Genomic DNA, 21,755 nt, shown 5'->3' with positions numbered 1-21,755 from the left:
ATGGGGTATCAGCCTACTCTTATTGCAAAACTTTGACTGGGAAATCTGTCCGATTTGACTCTGATATGCTTGTAGAACATGCACTGTACACAATTTTCTGTACAGTAGGCTATATGTCGCAGTAAAAGCGAGGTTCGTTCAACTGGAGCACCTCTAGTATCCAAATCCACAATGTTTACACACCCAGGGTTGTCGCTGCCCTTATTGTGGCCCTTAAAGACAATCTGCCAGATTATCTGATATGCTATTGAACATAGGCCTACATATTACACTGTCAACAATTTTCTGAACATTGTGTTGCATTAAAGTGGGGACTCTTCTAGTCAGGAGAAACTCTGGTACTGATTTTTGTTTAGCATTATCTATTCCAATTATGGCATGGCGATTACACTATTTGAATCCGGTTGCATCCGTTTTAATGCGGTACTTTTATTTTGAAGGTTAAACGTTGAGTTCACTATTGTTTCTGATCATTAATGTTGTTCATTTCACACCGGTGAATACAAGACTACTCGGCATCACAGACGTTGTTGATAACTATGCCAAATACTCCACATCGAACAAGATCTGGCCGCTGATGGAGAAATGTAAATGGATACCATCTGTACTTTATGCGACGATATTGTTTAGTTACAATGGTTAAGTTTTGTAGCGAGAGAAAGTAAAAACGCTTTTGTGGCTACGTTAGCTAGCCAACGTTAGTTTACTGGTTGTGTCTGCCCGCCCGCATTGGCGTAAAGGGCGCAGCTAGCTTGCAAGCTAGCGTACTTACTGTAAACCGCTGGTTATCCGGTTAGCATGGCTAACGCGTCAGTTTTGTTGACAAATCCTGAATTCCGGAATTAGGCGGTCTGAATTTAACTCCATCATACGCAGTGTGCAAAATACAATAACGTTAGCTACCTCAAACATGAGAACGATCTAATACTAGTTTTATATATGTTATCCTGGTAACGTTAACTAGTTAGGTAACGATAGTTAGCTTGTTGAAAGTGCCCAAGTGATTGTGTTGATATGGTAATTGTTTTTCTTATACAGCACAACGCAGCTGGACCGAACGGTGTTCATTCCAGTCTGATACTTCAGCATGGAATAGCCAGCACGGCTTCTCTTGAATCAATCCTAAAACGTTAATGTTAGCTGTCAACCCCCTGGCAAATAACAAAAAAGAAAGGTATGTAGATATTCATTTTGTCTTAAAGAGAGCTAGTTCTTAGCAAAGAGCTGATTTTCAACATAACAATTGTAATTGTTCTCCAATTGTAAAATGTGTTCCCTGAATACCTAACTAGTAAGAATTTAACTCCATTGAATTTAAACTCTCTCTCTTCTAAAGAAGAGATGACAATTAACTTGTCTTTTTAGTCATATATATATATATATATGGCTAGCTAGTACCCAGCACAGCTTTGTTGGACGTTTGTTGATCCACTAAATCTATGCCTAAATCCATGCCTGTTTTACCATTAAGTTCCTGGTTTTCCAGCTTGATTTCACCTCCAATTGACCTTGTTTGTGCCTGTGTCAACTATGGAGACAACTCAAGTGACTTTGGCAGTTAGGGGAGACACATCCCCAGGTAAGACCAACCCCTACTGCAGGGCAACAGACTAATCTGAAACAAGAAGACTATTCAATTCAAGACAACTTTAGACAGAAAAATTGACAACTATCCAGACAGTCAATCAGGAATGTCATCTTTTAGCTAATCTCAGTTAACCTATATCTAAAATCGTGCGTAATATGGTAAGATTCCCGATTACAAGCCTGTCCATGAGAGTTTGGCTTTTGGCTAAAAAGTCATTGATCTTTTGAACCTAATAAGGGGGGTTTGTGAAAATGCGTGCAAGGTGAGTGTGTGTGTGGCACATTAATGGAACGTAATAATATGGTGTATGACTAGGTGAGGTGATAGCTGTGGTTGGTAGCTGTGAAGCTTTAGGAGCCTGGTACTATCAGAGAGCTGTGACCCTACAACCTGCTGAACACGATGGGTACATATCAATTTTCTCTTGGAATATGATCTGAATGATTTCTGCGTTGATGTTTGTAGCTACAGGGTGTTTAAGTAATTACACATTATGTTCCTTCCCCAGCACATTGTGGAAGAGGATCATCAGTGTGCCCAGAGGTGCTGTGTCAACCTATCGCTATTTCAAAGGCCACTTCCTGGAGTCAAAGGTGATTTCATTTTATGTGCAGTCAGCATGATGTAATGAGTAATATTAAACAAAATACATTGTAGTTGGTCTTTAAAAATGACTGTACCATAATCCAGTTACGTAAGTGGTTGCTTTAGTGTTAATCTCATGTTGGCCGTTGAGTGTCAGTTGACAAAGGATTGACAGTATTGTCTTAACAGCAGGTTAGAGCCAGACTAGGAGTCGTTGTGTTGTGCTCTTAATCCTTCCTTTTGATGATGGTGATGAATAGCCTGCATACCTCGTGATCAACATTTTATATCCCCACTTCAGTTCTGGAGGCTGCTGATATTTTCACAGCTAATCTCTTTTAGGAAATCGAATGGCATTTTAAATGTAATGTACTTCATACTAAACTGTTTAGAGGATGTTTTAATTCACACACAGTTCGTCTTCTGTGGAGCCACTGTAATCCAAGTGTGACCGAGTTAGTCTATGAGTAAGTCTGTTTTGAGTGAACACTAGAAAGCATTGAATTAGCTACGCTATAGCAGATCTAAAATCATTAATGGGTTATTTAGCTCACTTTCCCCACATCTGTGTTGATCCCCTCTAGCTGTCCTCTGTGCAGTTGCTACATAACTCTTAGAGAGGAGAGCATGCCTGGAGCTCTGCCAGCTGGCCATAGCTGAGCTCTGATCTGTGCATGTGACGTGAGCCTCTCCCATGTTATTTAATGCTACACTAGACTTGGAAGTTGGAACAGACACACACACAAGCACAGTATGTTCTTTACCGTTCCAATTATTAATGTCAGTTCTCAGTAATGTTCTCTATATGGCCAGCTTGGAGGCTCAAATTACACCCTTTTTTAAGCTCTTCCTCTTTCAGAGAGGGACAGCTAGAGAGAGCGTGTCTGGCTGTTGTGTACTACAGACGTGTCTGGCTGTTGTGTACTACAGACGTGTCTGGCTGTTGTGTACTACAGACGTGTCTGGCTGTTGTGTGCTACAGACAGTAGCATATGAAGTAACACTATCACACCCGTGATGCGATGTGGAAACGAGGAAAAACAACTCATTTGAATTGTGCTGTCCCTTCCTGGTCTGAACTACTGTCAGTGGACTAGCAGCATTACTAACTTGTCAGAGAGCATAATTTATTTACTCATGGGGTGTTGCTCAGCACACACATTCAGATAGGCCAGCTGTAATGACAACACATTTTACTATGTCTCTGTGGCCAGAAACCTAAAACCAGGACCACATTCAATTATTTTTGTGATTTAACCTGTTTTTAATACCAATTATAAAACAAGTTGTTTGGATTCTGGATGCTGATTGGTTGATAGCAGGGAGTTATTCACCACAGTCCCTGGGTAATGCCTGTTACAGTTTCATTAGAATAATCCACTGCCCCACATCACAGCCAGGCAATATATAAACTTCATCTTCCCTGTAAAAAAGTGACTAGACATTTCCCCATGCCACTAGGCTAGCATTTGGTTTGTCTAAACCTTTCTGCCTGCCTCTGATCTGTGCAACAACTTTGCAGGTTTTTACACTGTGCCGTAGAGAGAATGAATGTGACGAGACTGACAGCTTCTCTGAGTCAGCCAAATTCATTTTGGAACATTATAATGGACATATCAAAAGAAATGGCAAAGGGAAAACAAATGAAAATGCACATAGTTTGTCATTTCAGCTGCTTGGTGTGATTGTGTGTTAGCTTTAGTTGGCTAGGAGAAGTAACTAGCCTGCATGGCAACCTTTTTTGCTTAAAAAGTTTGGAATGGACGACCAGCTCGTTTGGCTATATTTGGACTATATTGTCTGGTGGAAGGATGAAATAAAACAAATGTACTCATTAAAATAACAAAAATCGTGAATGTCTACCTCCTATGGGCTGTTTCCCGGCCCTACGTTCCATGTTGGGCCTTCGAACAACCCTTAGTCAGGAGTTATTCACACAATCATCTCCAGGTTTTCATGCCTTATTGCTTAAATATTGTTGCAGACCAATTTTGTTGGACTGGAGAAAAAATGATAATTCTAAAATGTTTTAAAGTAAGTATTCAAAATCTTTCAGAGGAGATAGCAAAATAAGTTAGTGTAGTAGAAGAGATGACGCCAAAGTTCTGCCTCATGTCAACTAACAGAACCCCTTTGCAGATATCAACCAATGGTTGCTGACTGGCTTGCTGATTGGTAACCAAAGTGACCGTTGACGATATCTGTCTTAATGCTGTACTAAACATTGGCATTGCAGAGTGCAGGTGGTCCCTGTCAGGTGATAGTCACTAAGTGGGAGACCCACCAGCAGCCACGCCTGATGAGCCCCACAGGTATATAAACCAGAACGATGCCCGGCTTGGTTTGGGAAATGTTTCTATGCTTAGCTGAGGCAAGGGGATTCAGCAGCCATAAGACTGCTGAACAATTTAATCAAATGGCCACCCGGACTATTTACACTGCCCCCCCCCCCCCCCCACCCCGCTACTCGCTGTTAATTATCTATGCATAGTCACTTTAACCCAACCTACATGTATAAATTAATTTGACTATCCTGTATCCCAGCGCATTGACTGGGTACCGGTACCCCCTGTATATAACCTTGTTATTGGTATTTTATTGTGTTACTTTTGATTTTATTTTATTGTTTAGAGTTTATTTAGTAAATCTTTTCTTAACTATAATTAAGCATTTCACTGTATTTGTATTGGGCACATGTGACAAAACATTTGATTTGAGGCCACTCAAACACCACTGTTTCAGAACTAAAACAAAGCTAATTCAAAATCAGCTTGATGGGAACAAATCCAATATACTGTAGTTTCACCCTCAATCCTACAGCCTGACACTTTTTGGTCAAGGTTTAAAACATCAAATGTATATAATTATTCTCATAATTTTATGTTGCTTTTAGAAGTATGGAAGTTGATATGTTGTTTTTTATAGATCTCATATGCCTGTTTATTTTCTTGCAGAATCACACCTTGATATTGACAATGGCCAATTTGGATTCCACAGTAAGTCCAACTAAATGTATCACATCTTGATTTAATCCATTTTGGGAAATGATCTTTGACACCCATTCAAATGAGTGGATTTGGCTAGTTCAGCCACACCCTTTCCTGACAGGTAAATAAAATGGAGCACACAGCAATCTCCATAGACAAACATTGGCAGTAGAATGGCCGGTACTGAAGAACTGTGACTTTCAACGTTGCACCGTCATAGGATGCCACCTTTCTAACAAGTCAGTTTGTCAAATTCCAGTTACTGGCCCAACGCTCTTGCCTGATAGGTTGACCTAACCTTAATCCTTACCTTAACCACACTGCTAACTTTATGCCTATCCATTACCTTAAATTAAGACCAAAAATCACATTTCTGTTTTCAAGAATTGTTACTATATAGCCAATTTTGACTTTGCCCATGTAGTGGAAATTGCTCAGTTCTGCCTCCAAGGCAAGATTCATGACAATAAACATCAAACTGCTACTAAGTACCTGAGGAATGACTCAAACCTCTGGTTGAACTGAACTCTTCACAGGTTACATGTACAGTCCCCATTAGAGACTGCTAAGATTTGAGGTGACAGTTATCTGGTAAAACATGTGAATTTGACTGTTTTCCCACCCTACACAATATGTTTAAACAATGGCTTTTATTTCCATAGCAATTTTCTCAAAGTGCTTTGCATTGTTTGCAGATAGCTAACCTCATCCACCACCAAGTACTGTTACGCACCTGGGTGATCCAGCAGGAGCCATTTTGTGCCAGAACACTCACCACATGTTTCTCTGTGACTCCTTTCTGCAGATGGCTTAGAGTGTGTGGACTCTGGGTGGCTGACGTGCCAGACAGAGATCCGTTTGCGTCTGCACTACTCAAAGACGTCTCCTGTATCCATCACCAAGAAGAAATATAAGAAGTCTCGCTTCAGGTGAGGCCGAGAGACACGCGGCTCTTATTCAACACTGTTTGCTGACTGAGTGCTTATCTAAGAGACTGGCTTGGATCAGAAGGGGCAGAATTTCCTCAAATGCAGATAGAAATTATCCCCCACAAAATTAAATTATGGAATCAAACCAAATATGGCACTAAAATAAATCCTCTTTATTCATGAAATATGCAGACAACTCCTGTAAAGGTAGTGATGAGAACACTAGTCCACCTGTTCAAATGCATGCCTTACTAGTCAGGCTTGTAAGGTCTCAAACCTTTCCCAATTTGACCACTGTTGACCTGTGACCTTTCCCCCCTTACCCCAGGATCAAGCTGACACTGGAAGGTGTAGAAGAGGAGGAGGATGATGAAGAGCAGGAGCAGAGCGCGGTGGCGTGGCACAAGATGACCACCACGCTGGAGACCAGTATGATCAGTGGAGATGGGTACAAGTCCCGCCACTCCCAGCCTGAGTGTGGTTACGCCCTGGAGGCCTCACAGTGGACAGAGTATGTCATCCACTCCATGGACCCTGACAACCTGGAACTCACCTTTGACTTCTTTGAGGTACAGTTCACAGCAGGATGACTATTGTCAACTCTACAGAAACAACTGTTTTTCGTGTTGTAACTATACTCCCAAACCAGTGTTTTAGCAGAAAGTCTGTATCAGACCGTGTGTGTGTGTGTGTGTGTGTATACATACACACACACACAATACACACACACACACACACACACACACAGAGTACAGAGTGAATCTATTAACCATTTCTTCCCCTCCTCAACAGGAGGACATGGGTGAGCATGTGGTGCCAGGGGATGCCCACCCGGGGACCGTGGGTACGGCCTGCCTTCTCTCCTCATTCTTTGTGGAGAGTGGCAAGGACACGGGTGTGGTCACACTGCCCATCATGAAACGCAACTCCAGACAGACCCTGGGCAAAGTCCGAGGTGAGCAACCCCACCCCTCCTGGAACAAGTGGTCTTGTAATATATATATTTTTTTAAAGCTACGGAGTTACTTGACACCCATGTAACTCTTTGTAAATCAGGTAATATCAATGGGATATTTGCAGAAAACTTGATTTGGATGCAGCAGGACTTATAGAATATACTCCCGAGTGGTGCAGAGATCTAAGGCACTGTATCTCAGTGCAAGAGGCATCACTACAGTTACTGGTTCGAATCCAGGCTGTATCACATCCGCCCTTGATTGGGAGTCCCATAGTGTGGCGCACAGTTGGCCCAGCGTCGTCCGGATTTGGCCGGGTTAGGCCATCATTATAAATAAGAATTTGTTCTTAACTGGCTTACCTAGTTAAATACAGGTTAAATTTGAAAACTTCTATGAGAGTGACTATGTTAAATAGATGGTCTAAAACTCGGATTCAGCCTCTATTGACTGACAGGTCTTTCAGAAATGGAATTAGTCAGTTAATTCACCAAAACTGAAATTCTATTTCAATACTAAAAATAAAAAAAGATTTCTCAAATTGAAAAGGAGGAGCTTCTTATTTCAAAACTTTTAAATTGTTTAATTCAAATCCCTTCCTACATTGGATGACTTAAATTTCTTAAACTCCTTAAACTTAAACTCCTTATAATGAAATTGGGGAGAAAAGGGAGGGGGGTAAAAAAATCAATTGACCCCAACCCTGTAGAATACTGTAGGTCAGCACGTCCAGTTCCTCCTGCCGCCCCTTTCCCTTTGTAAACAGTCAACTTTCCGCTTAGCATGTAACTGTCAAACAGGGTGTGAAATAGGTCAAAACAGGAACTAGAATGTAAATGCAGGATTAGATGACTTGGGGCCAGAGGGTTAGCTAAGATGTTTCCCTGGTAAAAAATACAAGTCAGATTAAAGTTAATTAATGAGTACAAAAAAAAAAAAAAAAAAATATATATATATATATAAAATAAAATAATGTAAAGTCATGTATTTTTCTGTTCCAGTGGACTACCTGGTGATCCGTCCTATCGAGGGACTGCAGTGTGACATGAGCTCGTCCTTCACCAAGTACTGGAGGAAGAGGAGTGCCCCTCTGGACGTGGGCCACAGAGGGGCCGGCAGCACACACGCAGCCAAGTGAGAGAAACACACGACACAATTGATTATTAGGGGTTGATGTACCTAATGATTGTCTATGTGTGTGTTGAAGCAGGACTCTACTCAATAACAACACAACGTCCCTTTTGTACTCTGTTTATTGAATGTTTGAATGCATTTGTCCTGTTTTGTCCGGCTTCAAAGTTTCAGTGCAAGTTTAGGACATGCTCAGTCAGACTGAGACATCAACAGGAAGTGGAGGTCAACAAGCAACAACAAAGACATTGTTCTTTCTGGTTTCTTGTCATGTCACCGTACTGGGAAAACCTTGCCTCTGAACCTCAGCCAGAAGCTGTCAGAGTGCAAGTCATTAACTAGTAGTCTGACCGTACACAATTGGTTTGGTATCTGTGTTATACTGTAAATTGTGATTTTGGTGCCTTTGTCATTGGTTTTGTGCTAAAAATGTCTGATTTTGATTTTCAGACATACCAAAGTTAGGGAGAACACAATTGCCTCGTTTAAAAGTGCTGCCAATCATGTGAGTATTCCTACAAAACGTAAAACACTTGAAAATGTATCTGATCAGGTTTTACATCAGAGTTGACTGCATGTGTGTTGTATGTTTCTGAAGGGGGCTGCCTATGTAGAGTTTGACGTCCATCTCTCCAAGGACTGCGTCCCCATCGTGTACCACGATCTCACCTGCTGCATCTCCACTAAGAAGGTAAACAACAACATAAATGTGGTCGGGTGCACACTGTACAGCATCCTTACTTTTTATTTTATGTTCCTCTCCTCCTGTCAGAAAGGAGACAAACTCTCTCTGGACCTGTTTGAAGTTCCTGTCAAAGACCTCACATACGACCAGCTTCAACAGCTCAAGGTAGAATAGCTTTTAACTACAGCTAGCCTCTGGCTTCTCCTTTACTAGTTAATACACTCAGACGCCAGTCCTTGAAATGGGTTAATATGAAGTATTTTTTTTGTCATGTAGACTATGGTTTATCCCACACTATTTAGGAGTAGGCCTATATGATGTGAAAGATGACATGGTTTTGTGTTTGATGAACAGTTGGGCCATGCTTCTGCCTTGAAGGTGAACGACCACAAAGGTATAGTGTATTTTCTTATATTTCGCTGGCTATAATACCCACCACAAAATCCTACACACAATGCCCCATAATGACAAAGTGAAAACAGGTTTTTAGAAATATATATATATATATATATATATATATATATATAAGAATACAAAACATTTACCAAAGTATTCAGACCCTTTGCTATGAGACTTGAAATTGATCTCAGGTGCATCCTTTTTCCATTGATCATCCTTGATGTTTCTACAACTTGATTGGAGTCCACCTGTGGTAAATTCAATTGATTGGACATGATTTGGAAGTCAAATGCCTGTCTGTATAATGTCCCATAGTTAACAGTGCATGTCAGAACAAAAACCAAGTCGTGAATTGTCCCTGGAGCGCCAAGACAGGATTGTGTGGAGGCACAGATCTGGGGAAGGGTACCAAAACATGTCTGCAGCATTAAAGGTCCCAAAGAACACAGTGGCCTCCATCATTCTTAAATAGAAGAAGTTTAGAACCACCAAGACTCTTCCTAGAGCTGGCTGCCCGGCCAAACTGAACAATCGGGTTTAGACGGGCATTGGTCAGGAAGGTGACCAAGAACCCGATGGTTACTCTGACAGAGCTCCAGAGTTCCTTTATGGAGATGGTTGTCCTTCTGGAAGGTTCTCCCATCTCTGCAGCACTCCACTAATCAGGCCTTTATGGTAGAGTGGCCAGACGGAAGCCACTCCTCAGTAAAAGTCACCTGACAGCCCGCTTGGAGTTTGCCAAAAGGCATCCTAAAGGACTCTGACCATGAGAAACAAGATTCTCTGGTTTGATGAAATCAAATCAAATGTATTTATATAGCCCTTCGTACATCCGCTGATATCTCAAAGGGCTGTACAGAAACCCAGCCTAAAACCCCAAACAGCAAGCAATGCAGGTGTAGAAGCACGGTGGCTAGGAAAAACTCCCTAGAAAGGCCAAAAGCTAGGAAGAAACCTAGAGGAACCAGGCTATGTGGGGTGGCCAGTCCTCTTCTGGCTGTGCCGGGTGGAGATTATAACAGAACATGGCCAAGATGTTCAAATGTTCATAAATTACCAGCATGGTCAAATAATAATAATCACAGGCAGAACAGTTGAAACTGGAGCAGCAGCACGGACAGGTGGACTGGGGACAGCAAGGCGTCATCATGTCAGGTAGTCCTGAGGCATGGTCCGAGGTCTCAGGTCCTCCGAGAGAGAGAGAGAGAATTAGAGAGAGCATACTTAAGTTCACACAGGACACCGGATAGGACAGGAGAAGTACTCCAGATATAACAAACTGACCCTAGCCCCCCAACACACAAACTACTGCAGCATAAGTACTGGAGGCTGAGACCGGAGGGGTCAGGAGACACTGTGGCCCCATCCGATGGCACCCCCGGACAGGGCCAAACAGGAAGGATATAACCCCACCCACTTTGCCAAAGCACAGCCCCCACACCACTAGAGGGATATCTTCAACCACCAATTTACCATCCTGAGACAAGGCCGAGTATAGCCCACAAAGATCTCCGCCACGGCACAACCCAAGGGGGGGTGCCAACCCAGACGGGAAGATCACATCAGTGACTCAAACCACTCAAGTGACGCACCCCTCCTAGGGACGGTATGAAAGAGCCCTAGTAAGCCAGTGACTCAGCCCCTGTAATAGGGTTAGAGGCAGAGAATCCCAGTGGAAAGAGAGGAACCGGCCAGGCAGAGACAGCAAGGGCGGTTCGTTGCTCCAGAGCCTTTACGTTCACCTTCACACTCCTGGGCCAGACTACACTCAATCATATGACCCACTGAAGAGATGAGTCTTCAGTAAAGGCTTAAAGGTTGAGACCGAGTTTGCGTCTCTCACATGGGTAGGCAGACCATTCCATAAAAATTGAGTTCTATAGGAGAAAGCCCTGCCTCCAGCTGTTTGCTTAGAAATTTTAGGGACAATTAGGAGGCCTGCGTCTTGTGACCGTAGCGTACGTGTAGGTATGTACGGCAGGACCAAATCAGAGAGATAGGTAGGAGCAAGCCCATGTAATGCTTTGTAGGTTCGCAGTAAAACCTTTAAATCAGCCCATGCCTTGACAGGAAGGCAGTGTAGGGAGGCTAGCACTGGAGAAATTTGATCAATTTTTTGGGTTCTAGTCAGGATTCTAGCAGCCGTATTTAGCACTAACTGAAGTTTATTTAGTGCTTTATCCGGGTAGCCGGAAAGTAGAGCATTACAGTAGTCTAACCTAGCTTGGATTAATTTTTCTGCATCATTTTTGGACAGAAAGTTTCTGGTTTTTGCAATGTTACGTAGATGGAAAAAAGCTGTCCTTGAAACAGTCTTGATATGTTCTTCAAAAGAGAGATCAGGTTCCAGAGTAACGCCGATGTCTTTCACAGTTTTATTTGAGACGACGGTACAACCATTAAGATTAATTGTCAGATTCAACAGAAGATCTCTTTGTTTCTTGGGACCTAGAACAAGCATCTCTGTTTTGTCCGAGTATAAAAGTAGAAGGTTTGCAGCCATCCACTTCCTTATGTCTGAAACACGTGCTTCTAGCGAGGGCAATTTTGGGGCTTCACCATGTTTCATTGAAATGTACAGCTGTGTGTCATCCGCATAGCAGTGAAAGTTAACATTATGTTTTCGAATGACATCCCCAAGAGTGGTCCTAAAACGGAACCTTGAGGAACACCGAAATTTACAGTTGATTTGTCAGAGGACAAACCATTCACAGAGACAAACTGATATCTTTCCAACAGATAAGATCTAAACCAGGCCAGAACTTGTCCGTGTAGACCAATTTGGGTTTCCAATCTCTCCAAAAGAATGTAGTGATCGATGGTATCAAAAGCAGCACTGAGGTCTAGCAGCACGAGGACAGATGCAGAGCCTTGGTCTGATGCCATTAAAAGGTCATTTATCACCTTCACAAGTGCAGTCTCAGTGCTATGATGGGGTCTAAAACCAGACTGAAGCATTTCGTATACATTGTTTGTCTTCAGGAAGGCAGTGAGTTGCTGCGCAACAGCCTTTTCTAAAAAAAATAAAAAAATAAAAATAAATAAATAAATAAAAAAATTGAGAGGAATGGAAGATTCGATATAGGCCGATTCGTTTTTATATTTTCTGGGTCAAGGTTTGGCTTTTTCAAGAGAGGCTTTATTACTGCCACTTTTAGTGAGTTTGGTACACATCCGGTGGATAGAGAGCCGTTTATTATGTTCAACATAGGATGGCCAAGCACAGGAAGCAGCTCTTTCAGTAGTTTAGTTGGAATAGGGTCCAGTATGCAGCTTGACGGTTTAGAGGCCATGATTATTTTCATCATTGTGCCAAGAGATATAGTACTAAAACACTTGAGTGTCTCTCTTGATCCTAGGTCCTGACAGAGTTGTGCAGACTCAGAACAACTGAGCTTTGAAGGAATACACAGATTTAAAGAGGAGTCTGTAATTTGCTTTCTAATAATCATGATCTTTTCTTCAAACAAGTTCATGAATTTATTACTGCTGAAGTGAAAGCCATCCTCTCTTGGGGAATGCTGCTTTTTAGTTAGCTTTGCGACAGTATCAAAAAGGAATTTTGGATTGTTCTTATTTTCCTCAATTAAGTTGGAAAAATAGGATGATCGAGCCAAGATTGAACTCTTTGGCATGAATGCCAAGCGTCACGTCTGGAGGAAACCTGGCACCAACCCTACGGTAAAGCATGGTGGTGGCAGCATCATGCTGTGGGGATGTTTTTCAGCGGCAGGGACTGGGAGACTAGTCAGGATCGAGGCAAAGATGAACGGAGCAAAGTACAGAGATATCTTTGATGAAAACCTGCTCCAGAGCGCTCGGGACCTCAGACTGGGGTGCCAAGCTTTTAGTGTCATACCCAAGAAGACTTGAGGCTGTAATCGCTGCCAGAGGTGCTCAACAAAGTACTGAGTAAAGGGTCTGAATACTTAAGTAAATACTTATGCACCCTATGTGATATTTCAGTTTATTTTTTAATACATTTGCTAATATGTTTTAAAGAAACTGTTTTGGGGTATTGTGTGTAGATTGACGAGGAAAAATAAACATTTAATCAATTTGGGGGTCTGAATACCTTCCAAATGCACTGCATGTCTGCTGCTTGCATCATTGTTTTAAAGCAGTTGAACATGAACCATCAGAGCAGCTGAACTGTGTATCGGCCTGTGTGTGAAGTGCATGGTTTACTCCCTCTTTCTTAGATGATGATGAAGAGGAAGAGGTTGACGAGCATCAGCCCTTCCCTTCCTTTTCCCAGGTAGATAACCTCCTAGTTGGCGTCACCGCTGTCGAGGTTACCATATGATGGGGTTATTTGGTGATCTTTGTGAACTAGCCTATCCCAACCTTGAGGTTCTGTGTCCTATTATATCTGATTCCCTATGTCATGTTCCAGATATTCCAAGCAGTGCCTGAAAATGTGGGCTTCAACATCGAGCTGAAGTGGGTTTCTCAGATGAGGGTAGGTACAGCCAGTCAGTTATACTGGAGATGGGACGTCACGAGGTGGCCATGCTAGAAAGTACCTAAGTGGCTGAACCGATGAGCACGTACATGACCCATCTGTTTTTTGGGGGGTTAGGGGTTGCAGTTCAAGTCAATTAGGAACACTTTGTACTTTTAACTATCCTATCATGGTCCTATAGTAACAACCCTTATCACATTGGATGGTTGTGGTTTTGTTTACAACAGGATGGTTCGTGGGAAGGAAACCTGTCCTCGTACTTCAACATGAACCTGTTCCTGGACATCATACTGACCTGTGTGCTGCAGAGAGCTGGCAAGAGACGCATCGTCTTCTCCTGCTTCGACCCTGACGTCTGCACTATGTAAGCACCGCTTACCCACTAGTTATCCTACAGTCAGTCTGAAGACAGTGTTAACCTGCCGAGCTGAAGCCTTGTTTACATAGTAGTAATATGGATGTTTATGACTGCCTATGACAAATGTGTTATGTAGCCGTTATGAAGGCTTTATGAATGCATACGTAAAGTTAACCATAAATGCTGTATTCTCCCCAAGGGTTCGTCAGAAGCAGAACAAGTACCCCATCCTGTTCCTGACCCAGGGCATCTCTGAGATCTACCCGGAGCTCATGGACATCCGCTGTCGCACCACACAGATCGCCATGAGCTTCGCACAGAGCGAAAACCTCCTGGTGAGTGGTGGAACTGGGATGGATGGATGTATGTGTCTGTGCTAATGTAGGGGATCAGTCAACTCTGATTGTGTCTGTAGGGTATTAGTGCCCACACTGAGGAGCTCCTTCAGAATCTGGAGCACATCCGAGAGGCCCAGTCTAAAGGCCTGGTAGTGTTCTGCTGGGGAGACCTCAACAACGACCACGACAACAGGACCAAGCTACGGGAACAGGGCATTGACGGACTCATCTATGACAGGTAAACATTCGTCTGATGATGGTCTATGACTGGTAAATCCGTTTGGCTCATATAGGGGCAGGTTACCAGACACAGATTAAAGCTTGTGCTAGACTTAAAAGCACTTGTGCTAGCCTAAAATGCACTTGTGCTAGACTAGAAAGCACTTGTGCTAGACTAGAAAGCTTGCTGTTTTACTCCAAGACTAGGCTTAATGGAGAGGACCCCCCCTATCTTGCCCAATGTGCTGTTTTTAGTTCCCAAGAGGCCTAGCCAAAGGTTGGCTGTAATAAAATATTTTGTTTGGACTTAAGAGTTTGTCCCTCAGGCAGGTACTCCCTGATCTCATGTAGTTATGTAAACCAGTGTCTAAGTATCTATCCTGATCACACTATCAACAGCTGTTGACTGTTGCTCAATGTTCTTGATTGGACTTCTCAACATTGCTCTAGAGTTTATTAGTTACATGCACAGGGTCGCAGATGTAATTGCAGGGTACAGTGAAATTCTTAAGCTTCGAGCTCCAACAGTGCAGGTCAAGAGAAGTGAATGGGACATTAATAATATATACATTTTTACAACTGCAACAATGAAAATTGTCCATTATGGGTCAGTAATTGTAGTGTAAACACAATCAGCGTATCAGTTAAGGACATCATAATATAAGGTTGCATATTATTACAACCTAAAAATACACACAGTAGGCAAATATTGAATCACTTGTCGTTCAGCCACAGTAGCTAGACGAATGAAAGTAATAGTCGTAATGTAATTAGAAAATTCAAGTAGATATAGCTGGGTCGGAGAGAGGCTTCCTTCAAAGAACAGACACGTCATCTGACCTGACATCAGCGAGAACTGGTTTTATAATACTGCCTCCGCAGTATAGACCTATTTTACGTAAATTGCACCTTTGAACTGTGGCCTACATGTTTGGCCGTGATGGGGTTTACTGATTAAACCATTCAGTGGGATTCCTGGGAGTCAGAAATAGATTGCCAGAATTTCTTCCAGCTGTATCTTATCACTGGAATACACCAGATATATTTTCTCCAGTCCCCTGCTTATTGTCACGACAACTGGGAGTTGGTAGAAGTTGCCCCTAATAGCAGATGCAGGGTCAGATATTCTTTGAACCCTTATTGGGAGTAATATAATCTGACCCTAGATCTGTGGTTAAAATGTCAATTTCTACCTGGAGCTGATAACTGTGCCTCTTTCTTTCAGAATATGTGAAAGCTGGTGGCCAAATCATGTCATTGACTCTCACCCTACTGGTTCTTCTGATGCCAGTAATGTTTCTCTGGTTCCTGGTTGTGCTTATTTACTCACCCCTGATTTTGGATCTTTTGTTTCCTCGTGACTACTGCCTGAATGAAAGCCCCCTGGTCTGGTCAATAACTGTAACAGACCAGCAGGGTTCCATGACAATGATGCAAGACAATTGACTTCTCATTTGGCTAAACTGTGTGGAGAACTAGGCTATGTTCCCCTTTTCCTGCGATAGTCTCCCTAGAGTTTGCACTTCTTATGAAAAAGTGTGTTGGTAGCAACATTTTTACCAGAATTTATATTAAAATGTTAATATTGATTGTTTAAAGCAACGATTGATTGGTCAACTGCCCTGTCTATCATTTTTGAGATGAGACGTCCCCAGTGGATAAAGGTTGCTCCTTATCATGCTTTTATCAGTTTGTTTATTTTCAGCTTTATTACTCCCACTTCCAGCTCTTCTTCAGCACTGACCATTTCCAGACAGAGGCCTATGCATGGCATATAAAGCACCCAGTTAGAGTGGCTGTTTTGTTGGAATGTCAGGCAGCATGGCTGATTCACGAGCAAGTGGCTGTAAGAACCTGTTTACATTGAGCTGAATTCTGTTGGTCCATGGGTGTGTGCACTGTTCTTTTGAATGCCCGTTGGAAACATTATGTTCACTGCGCATTCTGGTTTTCACCTGCAAGTATTTCACCTTTCAGATTTGCATGCTCTTTATTTAGGGCCAAGGAAGTATCATGACTTCGGGGTCACTAATACGCCTTCCAGCTAGTTGTAGAATGGATGTTCCCAAACTGGTGACATCGTCCTGTGTGCACAATGTTCTCATGACTGAGAACAGCTTGAGTTCAGCTCGCTGTTCTTTTTGGATTTGCAGAGTATTGTGTATTTCAGTCTGTTACAACTTCTCAGGGATTTCATAGCTTGACGGGTGAACAATGATTTGTTTATGAATTATTTATAATGATTAAGAATCGGCATAGATGTATGAAAAATATGGGTGTTAGCGTAGTGGTCTTTTCCATTAGTGCATGTAATGTAGAGGGGTTGGGAAAAAGCCTATTGTTGTGTTGTCAGGGATAATACTGCTAGAAGCTAATCCCTTCTCTTTTGCTTTATGCTACAACATTGTACAGTAGCTGATCATGTAATGTGAGTTTGTTTTTATTGCTAAGGCTTATGTTGACATGCAATCGATCATGTTGATTAGCCCTTTGTTATGTAGACACTGAGAAACCAGATACCAGACATCCTTACTTTGAACAGCACTTCCGTGTTCCCTTGTGTACCTGAGTTAGTTCTTCTGTCTTTGGCTCATGAACAGATATTTGTTTTTCTCCTTTCCCCATCTTTCTCTCCAGGATCTGTGACGACCAGGTCGAGCAGCCTAACATCTTCAAAGTAGAGGAGCAGCACACGCTGCAGGAAACGCTCAAGAGCTTTGTGTGTTCCTGCTACACCATCCCCTGCCAGGCGGCTCCTGTCTGCCCCTCCTCCACCTCCAAGGAGCACAACGGCAGTGCAGAGTCTGACTCGGGCCTCAGCTCCTCCTGAACAACTCACTGCTCCCTAAGTTTGTCACTAGATAGGACAGAAGCATAAATGCATATAGACAGAATTGATGAATAAGTGTACACTACTTGTTTTTAATTAATTGTCAGTGTTACATAGGAGCTACACTAGGGAAGAGGGAAAATGATTGTTATTTTTTAACCCGTTGTACTGGAAGTGTAACTTTTTGCCTGCGTGAGCAGAGAGCAAGCCACTTTATCCTAATGTTCTCAGGTGTGAGCTGCTTGTCAATTTTTTAACTTTGAGCAGTGCAAGCTTCTCGCAAAGCTACCGCGCTTACGCCTGGTTTCATTGAAGTGAATTGGAGCGAATCACACTCTGAAAAGGTTGCGCGTCCAGTGTAGCTCCTATGCTAGGGGTTAGGCGCTGTGATGATAATCACAATGGTGGTTTACAAAACATTTCTATCCTGTCTAGCACTTCTATCCTGTCTGACCAGAAAGTGACAACCCTTACTGAACTGACCTCCACTCGGTCCACGGAAGCCATACACAAGCTGTGTCCAGATCAGTTGTCTCTTAGCTGTTTGTTTTAACTGGAAAAAGGATGGTGTTTTGCCAGAAAAAGCTTCTGGCATTTGTTATTTGGCTTTTAGTTCTACACAATTGAATGACTGTGGGATCTGCACCTCAGTCACAATAATAATGGAATTCCCTGTACATTCACAGGTCTTCACTTACAAATTAATGTCTACTCAAGGAATTTATTTTCAAGTGCATCTTTTATTTAGAAAATTTGCTAAATACAAATCAAACTAAAGTGCTGAAATTAACTGTATATTAGCTTTTCCAGATATAAAGTTTCTTATTGGAGTATCATAGGTCTAATTTAAGCATATGCTGTAGTTTGAAGTCTTTAGGCGGATAATGATTTCCATCTGCGTTATGATTTTCCTCATGATATAGCCAACATTTTACAATAGCAGTGTTATTTTTGTCACTCGTATAATTTTGACGGAGTATTGCAGTAGAACAAGATAATTCGGGACAGTGACCAAAACTTTCTCAGGTGGTTTTAAATTTAAATGTCAATTTGAACTGAAACTCATGCAATCTGATTTGTATTAGGAGTGCCCTGAGCTGTGCCATTAATGAAGTGTCATTACCTGATGCCCAGATTATGAAGTGTTGCTGGGGGTGCCTAAATCTGAACAGATGAATAATATCACTTTAATGACCAGTAGAAAAACTGTTTGTTTTTGCTCTCAACACCACCTTGAATCTGTGTGAGCTCAAAAGTCACCATTAGGGAAAGGTATACACTCCTACGTATTTATTTGTACAGTGAAACTAAAATGTTTTGTTTTGTACTCCAGCATTTTGGATTTCAGATAAAATGTTTGAGGCGACAATTACACATCTGTAACTTTCTCACTCGTCATTATTCACCATTCATTTGTGATTATCCACAAAGTGTGGTAGCATCCACATGTAATATGGAAGTGTTCAGAAACCTGTTCTATTCTTATTAACATTTTTTTTTTAAAGTAGAGGCAGTGAATTAATTTCTAAATGGTAAAACATATGTATTTAAAATGCTCTCAAATAAAAGGTGACATTCTGTACTGTCGCCTCATTTTAAAACATTTGATCCCAAATACTGGAGTACAGAGACAAATTCAAAGTTTTAGCTTCATGTCCAAATAGGTATGGGAGTATAGGTAGCCATTTGTTATGGCTAGGTCTAGTCCACACAACTTCATCCCTATCTCCTTTGATGAGAAGGCTTTTCTTAGTAGCTGTGCTTGCTCAACACATAATATATGCCATTTAGCAGATTGTTTTGTTCTTCCCCCAAAGCGACTTAGTCATGCATGCATACATTTATGTATGAGTGGTCCCGGGAATCAAACCCACTATCCCGACGTTGCAAGCGCCATGCTCTACCAACTGAACTACAGAGGACCACATCAGAAAGCCTTAATGGGGAAGTTGTATGATTTCACTTGTCTGACTGCCACTTGTTTCAGTCTCTTCATACCTCTGATCATTTACTGCAATAGAAGACCAGTATTTGTCTTGCCTCCACTGAACAAAATGTTTCTTTTTTTCCCTTGCACAGTTTTCTTGCTACATTGCAACTCACATTTTTCCTACCGTCTGTATTTTGTTCTACAATCTTTTATTTAAATGCACATGGAAGACATGTGACTGTCTTTTTGCTAAATGGTGTAAACATTTCACCTGAACACAGAGAAGCAAGCACAGCTTGCATGGTTGTAGAAATGTATAGTCTGTCTGCTCGTTTGTCTGTTTTAAGTTATAAAAGTATCTTAATGTTTGACACGTCTACTGTATGTATGGCCTACTGTTAGTCATAATGCATGCCTCTCAGACAGAGTGCTATGGTGGACTGGGTGACATGAGTTGATTGTATCGACTGTCGCTTGTTCATGTCACACCCCTCCTACTCTGTCTGGACAATACAATGCTAGCTAAATGAAATGAAAAATTAATAAAATGATTTAGAAACGTATTTTGTAAGACTTTCTTTTACACATTGCAAAAATTGACATACCGGTCGGGACTAGTATTTTAAGAGTGTACCGCACAGTATGAGTGATTTGTTTTATTAGAGAAATAATGTTGATCTGGTTCTAAATTTACAACCACCGGAGGAGTCCTTTGGTTTGCCTTGAACATTGTCACCAACTAACATTATCTTGGGTGTACTTAACTCCTTCTGCCTTGGCAAGGTGTCATGTTTTTGTTTGTCTTCTGCAGTGCTGTTTCCAGCACCTGTACTAGTTTAGTGGACAGTGTAACGTTAGGAGTTATGTCACCACACAGGCACAGCATGAACTATTATCTGTCAACTTTATGCTGACATGCAGAGGCTGCTTTTACACAGTTGACTTCTGATATTTTTCTCACTAATTAGTATTTTGACCAATCAGATCAGCTCTGAAAAATATCTGATTTGAAAAGATCTATGATTGTTCAAAATAAACATTTTGTGGAAAAAATATCAGAATTGGGTTGCCTGTTTTAAACAAATTATGTATAAACCCTGGAATGCTGAGACTACATACTATGTATTAGGTGGATTCAAAGCCTATCAAACATATTGGCTCTCCCCAGTAGGAGCAGTCTTCCATGGGAATTATTGGAATTGTACAGTATTTCAATTGAATGTTTCAAGGACAAAAAAATAAGCTATTATTTTTGTAGTGGGAACAGTAACATGAGTAATCTAAAAAATACTTAAGGAAAATGTTTTAATTTGTATGTCGAACACACATAATATAATAAAGTATGCATTAAGTTGTCTGTAATAGAACACACATAATATAATAAAGTATGCATTAAGTTGTCTGTAATAGAATACACATGTCAAAAACTAATGTAGACATTAATAAATGCATTTATATAGTTTCCAAAACATTTTTTGGCAATAGAGGAGTACCAAGATGGCTTCACGGCTTCTTCAATACAGCGCACCCTGTCAGTTATCCAGAGTTTATACACATTGGTTTAAACGCAGCCAGAGTAACACGCACACACAGAAGCATACATTTTATCAAATCCTGGGTTCTAATGTGGCGTTGTCCCTTCGTCTGCACTACTGCTAACATTGCCATTTTGCACTCATCAATCCCGTTCTTCAGAATTCAGATGGAGAAGATGTAACTTTAGTTCAATGCACGGCACGCCCATTTCCTCGAGACAGGTGGTTTGGTGCAGTGTGTTTTAGCCATGATTGTATTGCCACCTAGTGATCAATGATGGAAACAGACTCGAACCTTCTCTTAATGTCTAGGTGTGATGATAGGAGATACTTTTGTATGTATAGCGTATGTGGACACCCCTTCAAATTAGTGGATTCGGCTATTTCAGCCACACCCTTTGCTGATGTGTATAAAATAAAGCACACAACAATCTACATAGACAAACATTAGCAGTAGAATGGCTTTACTGAAGAGCTCAGTGACTTTCAATGTGGCACTGTCATTGGATGCCACCTTTCCAACAAGTCAGTTCATCAACTTCATGCCCTGCTAGAGCTGCCCGGTCAACTGTAAGTGCTGATATTGTGAAGTGGAAACTTCTAGGAGTAACAACGTCTCAGTCGCGAAGTGGTAGGACACAAGCTCACAGAATGCGACTGCCTAGTAGTGAAGTGCATAAAAGTAATCTGTCCTCTGTTGCAACACTCACTATGAGTTCCAAACTGCCTCTGGAAGCAACATCAGCACAATAACTGTTCTTCAGGAGCTTCATGAAATTGGTTTCCATGGCCGAGCAGCCTAAGATCACTATGCGCAATG

At 41.6% G+C, this 21,755-nt stretch overlaps 1 protein-coding gene across 3 annotated transcripts; it reads left to right on the top strand.

Moving 5' to 3' along the window:
• The first annotated feature begins 431 nt into the window (after positions 1 to 431).
• Positions 432 to 19,963, top strand: LOC112217816 (glycerophosphocholine phosphodiesterase GPCPD1). Of its 3 annotated transcripts, XM_024378366.2 has the most exons (22): positions 432 to 587; positions 1,039 to 1,174; positions 1,487 to 1,579; positions 1,904 to 1,994; positions 2,097 to 2,181; positions 4,410 to 4,485; positions 5,128 to 5,169; positions 5,966 to 6,089; positions 6,418 to 6,658; positions 6,882 to 7,044; positions 8,047 to 8,179; positions 8,627 to 8,681; positions 8,775 to 8,867; positions 8,949 to 9,026; positions 9,216 to 9,255; positions 13,463 to 13,518; positions 13,657 to 13,722; positions 13,953 to 14,089; positions 14,283 to 14,418; positions 14,499 to 14,659; positions 15,866 to 15,930; positions 17,278 to 17,473. In XM_024378366.2, exons 3-22 carry the CDS (start codon positions 1,531 to 1,533, stop codon positions 17,319 to 17,321), a joined length of 1,935 nt encoding a protein of 644 aa, XP_024234134.1. In that variant the 5' UTR covers positions 432 to 587; positions 1,039 to 1,174; positions 1,487 to 1,530; the 3' UTR covers positions 17,322 to 17,473. The 3 variants fall into 3 exon arrangements, with proteins under 3 accessions (XP_024234134.1, XP_024234132.1, XP_024234133.1); XM_024378364.2 differs by lacking the exon at positions 15,866 to 15,930 and having other exon boundaries at positions 433 to 587; positions 17,278 to 19,963; XM_024378365.2 differs by lacking the exon at positions 15,866 to 15,930 and having other exon boundaries at positions 433 to 587; positions 1,472 to 1,579; positions 17,278 to 19,963.
• The last annotated feature ends 1,792 nt before the right edge of the window (positions 19,964 to 21,755 follow it).

Source organism: Oncorhynchus tshawytscha, linkage group LG18 (assembly GCF_018296145.1).
Source record: "Oncorhynchus tshawytscha isolate Ot180627B linkage group LG18, Otsh_v2.0, whole genome shotgun sequence".
In the NCBI taxonomy this organism is placed as follows: domain Eukaryota; kingdom Metazoa; phylum Chordata; class Actinopteri; order Salmoniformes; family Salmonidae; genus Oncorhynchus; species Oncorhynchus tshawytscha.
This window is presented reverse-complemented; position numbering and strand designations above follow the sequence as displayed.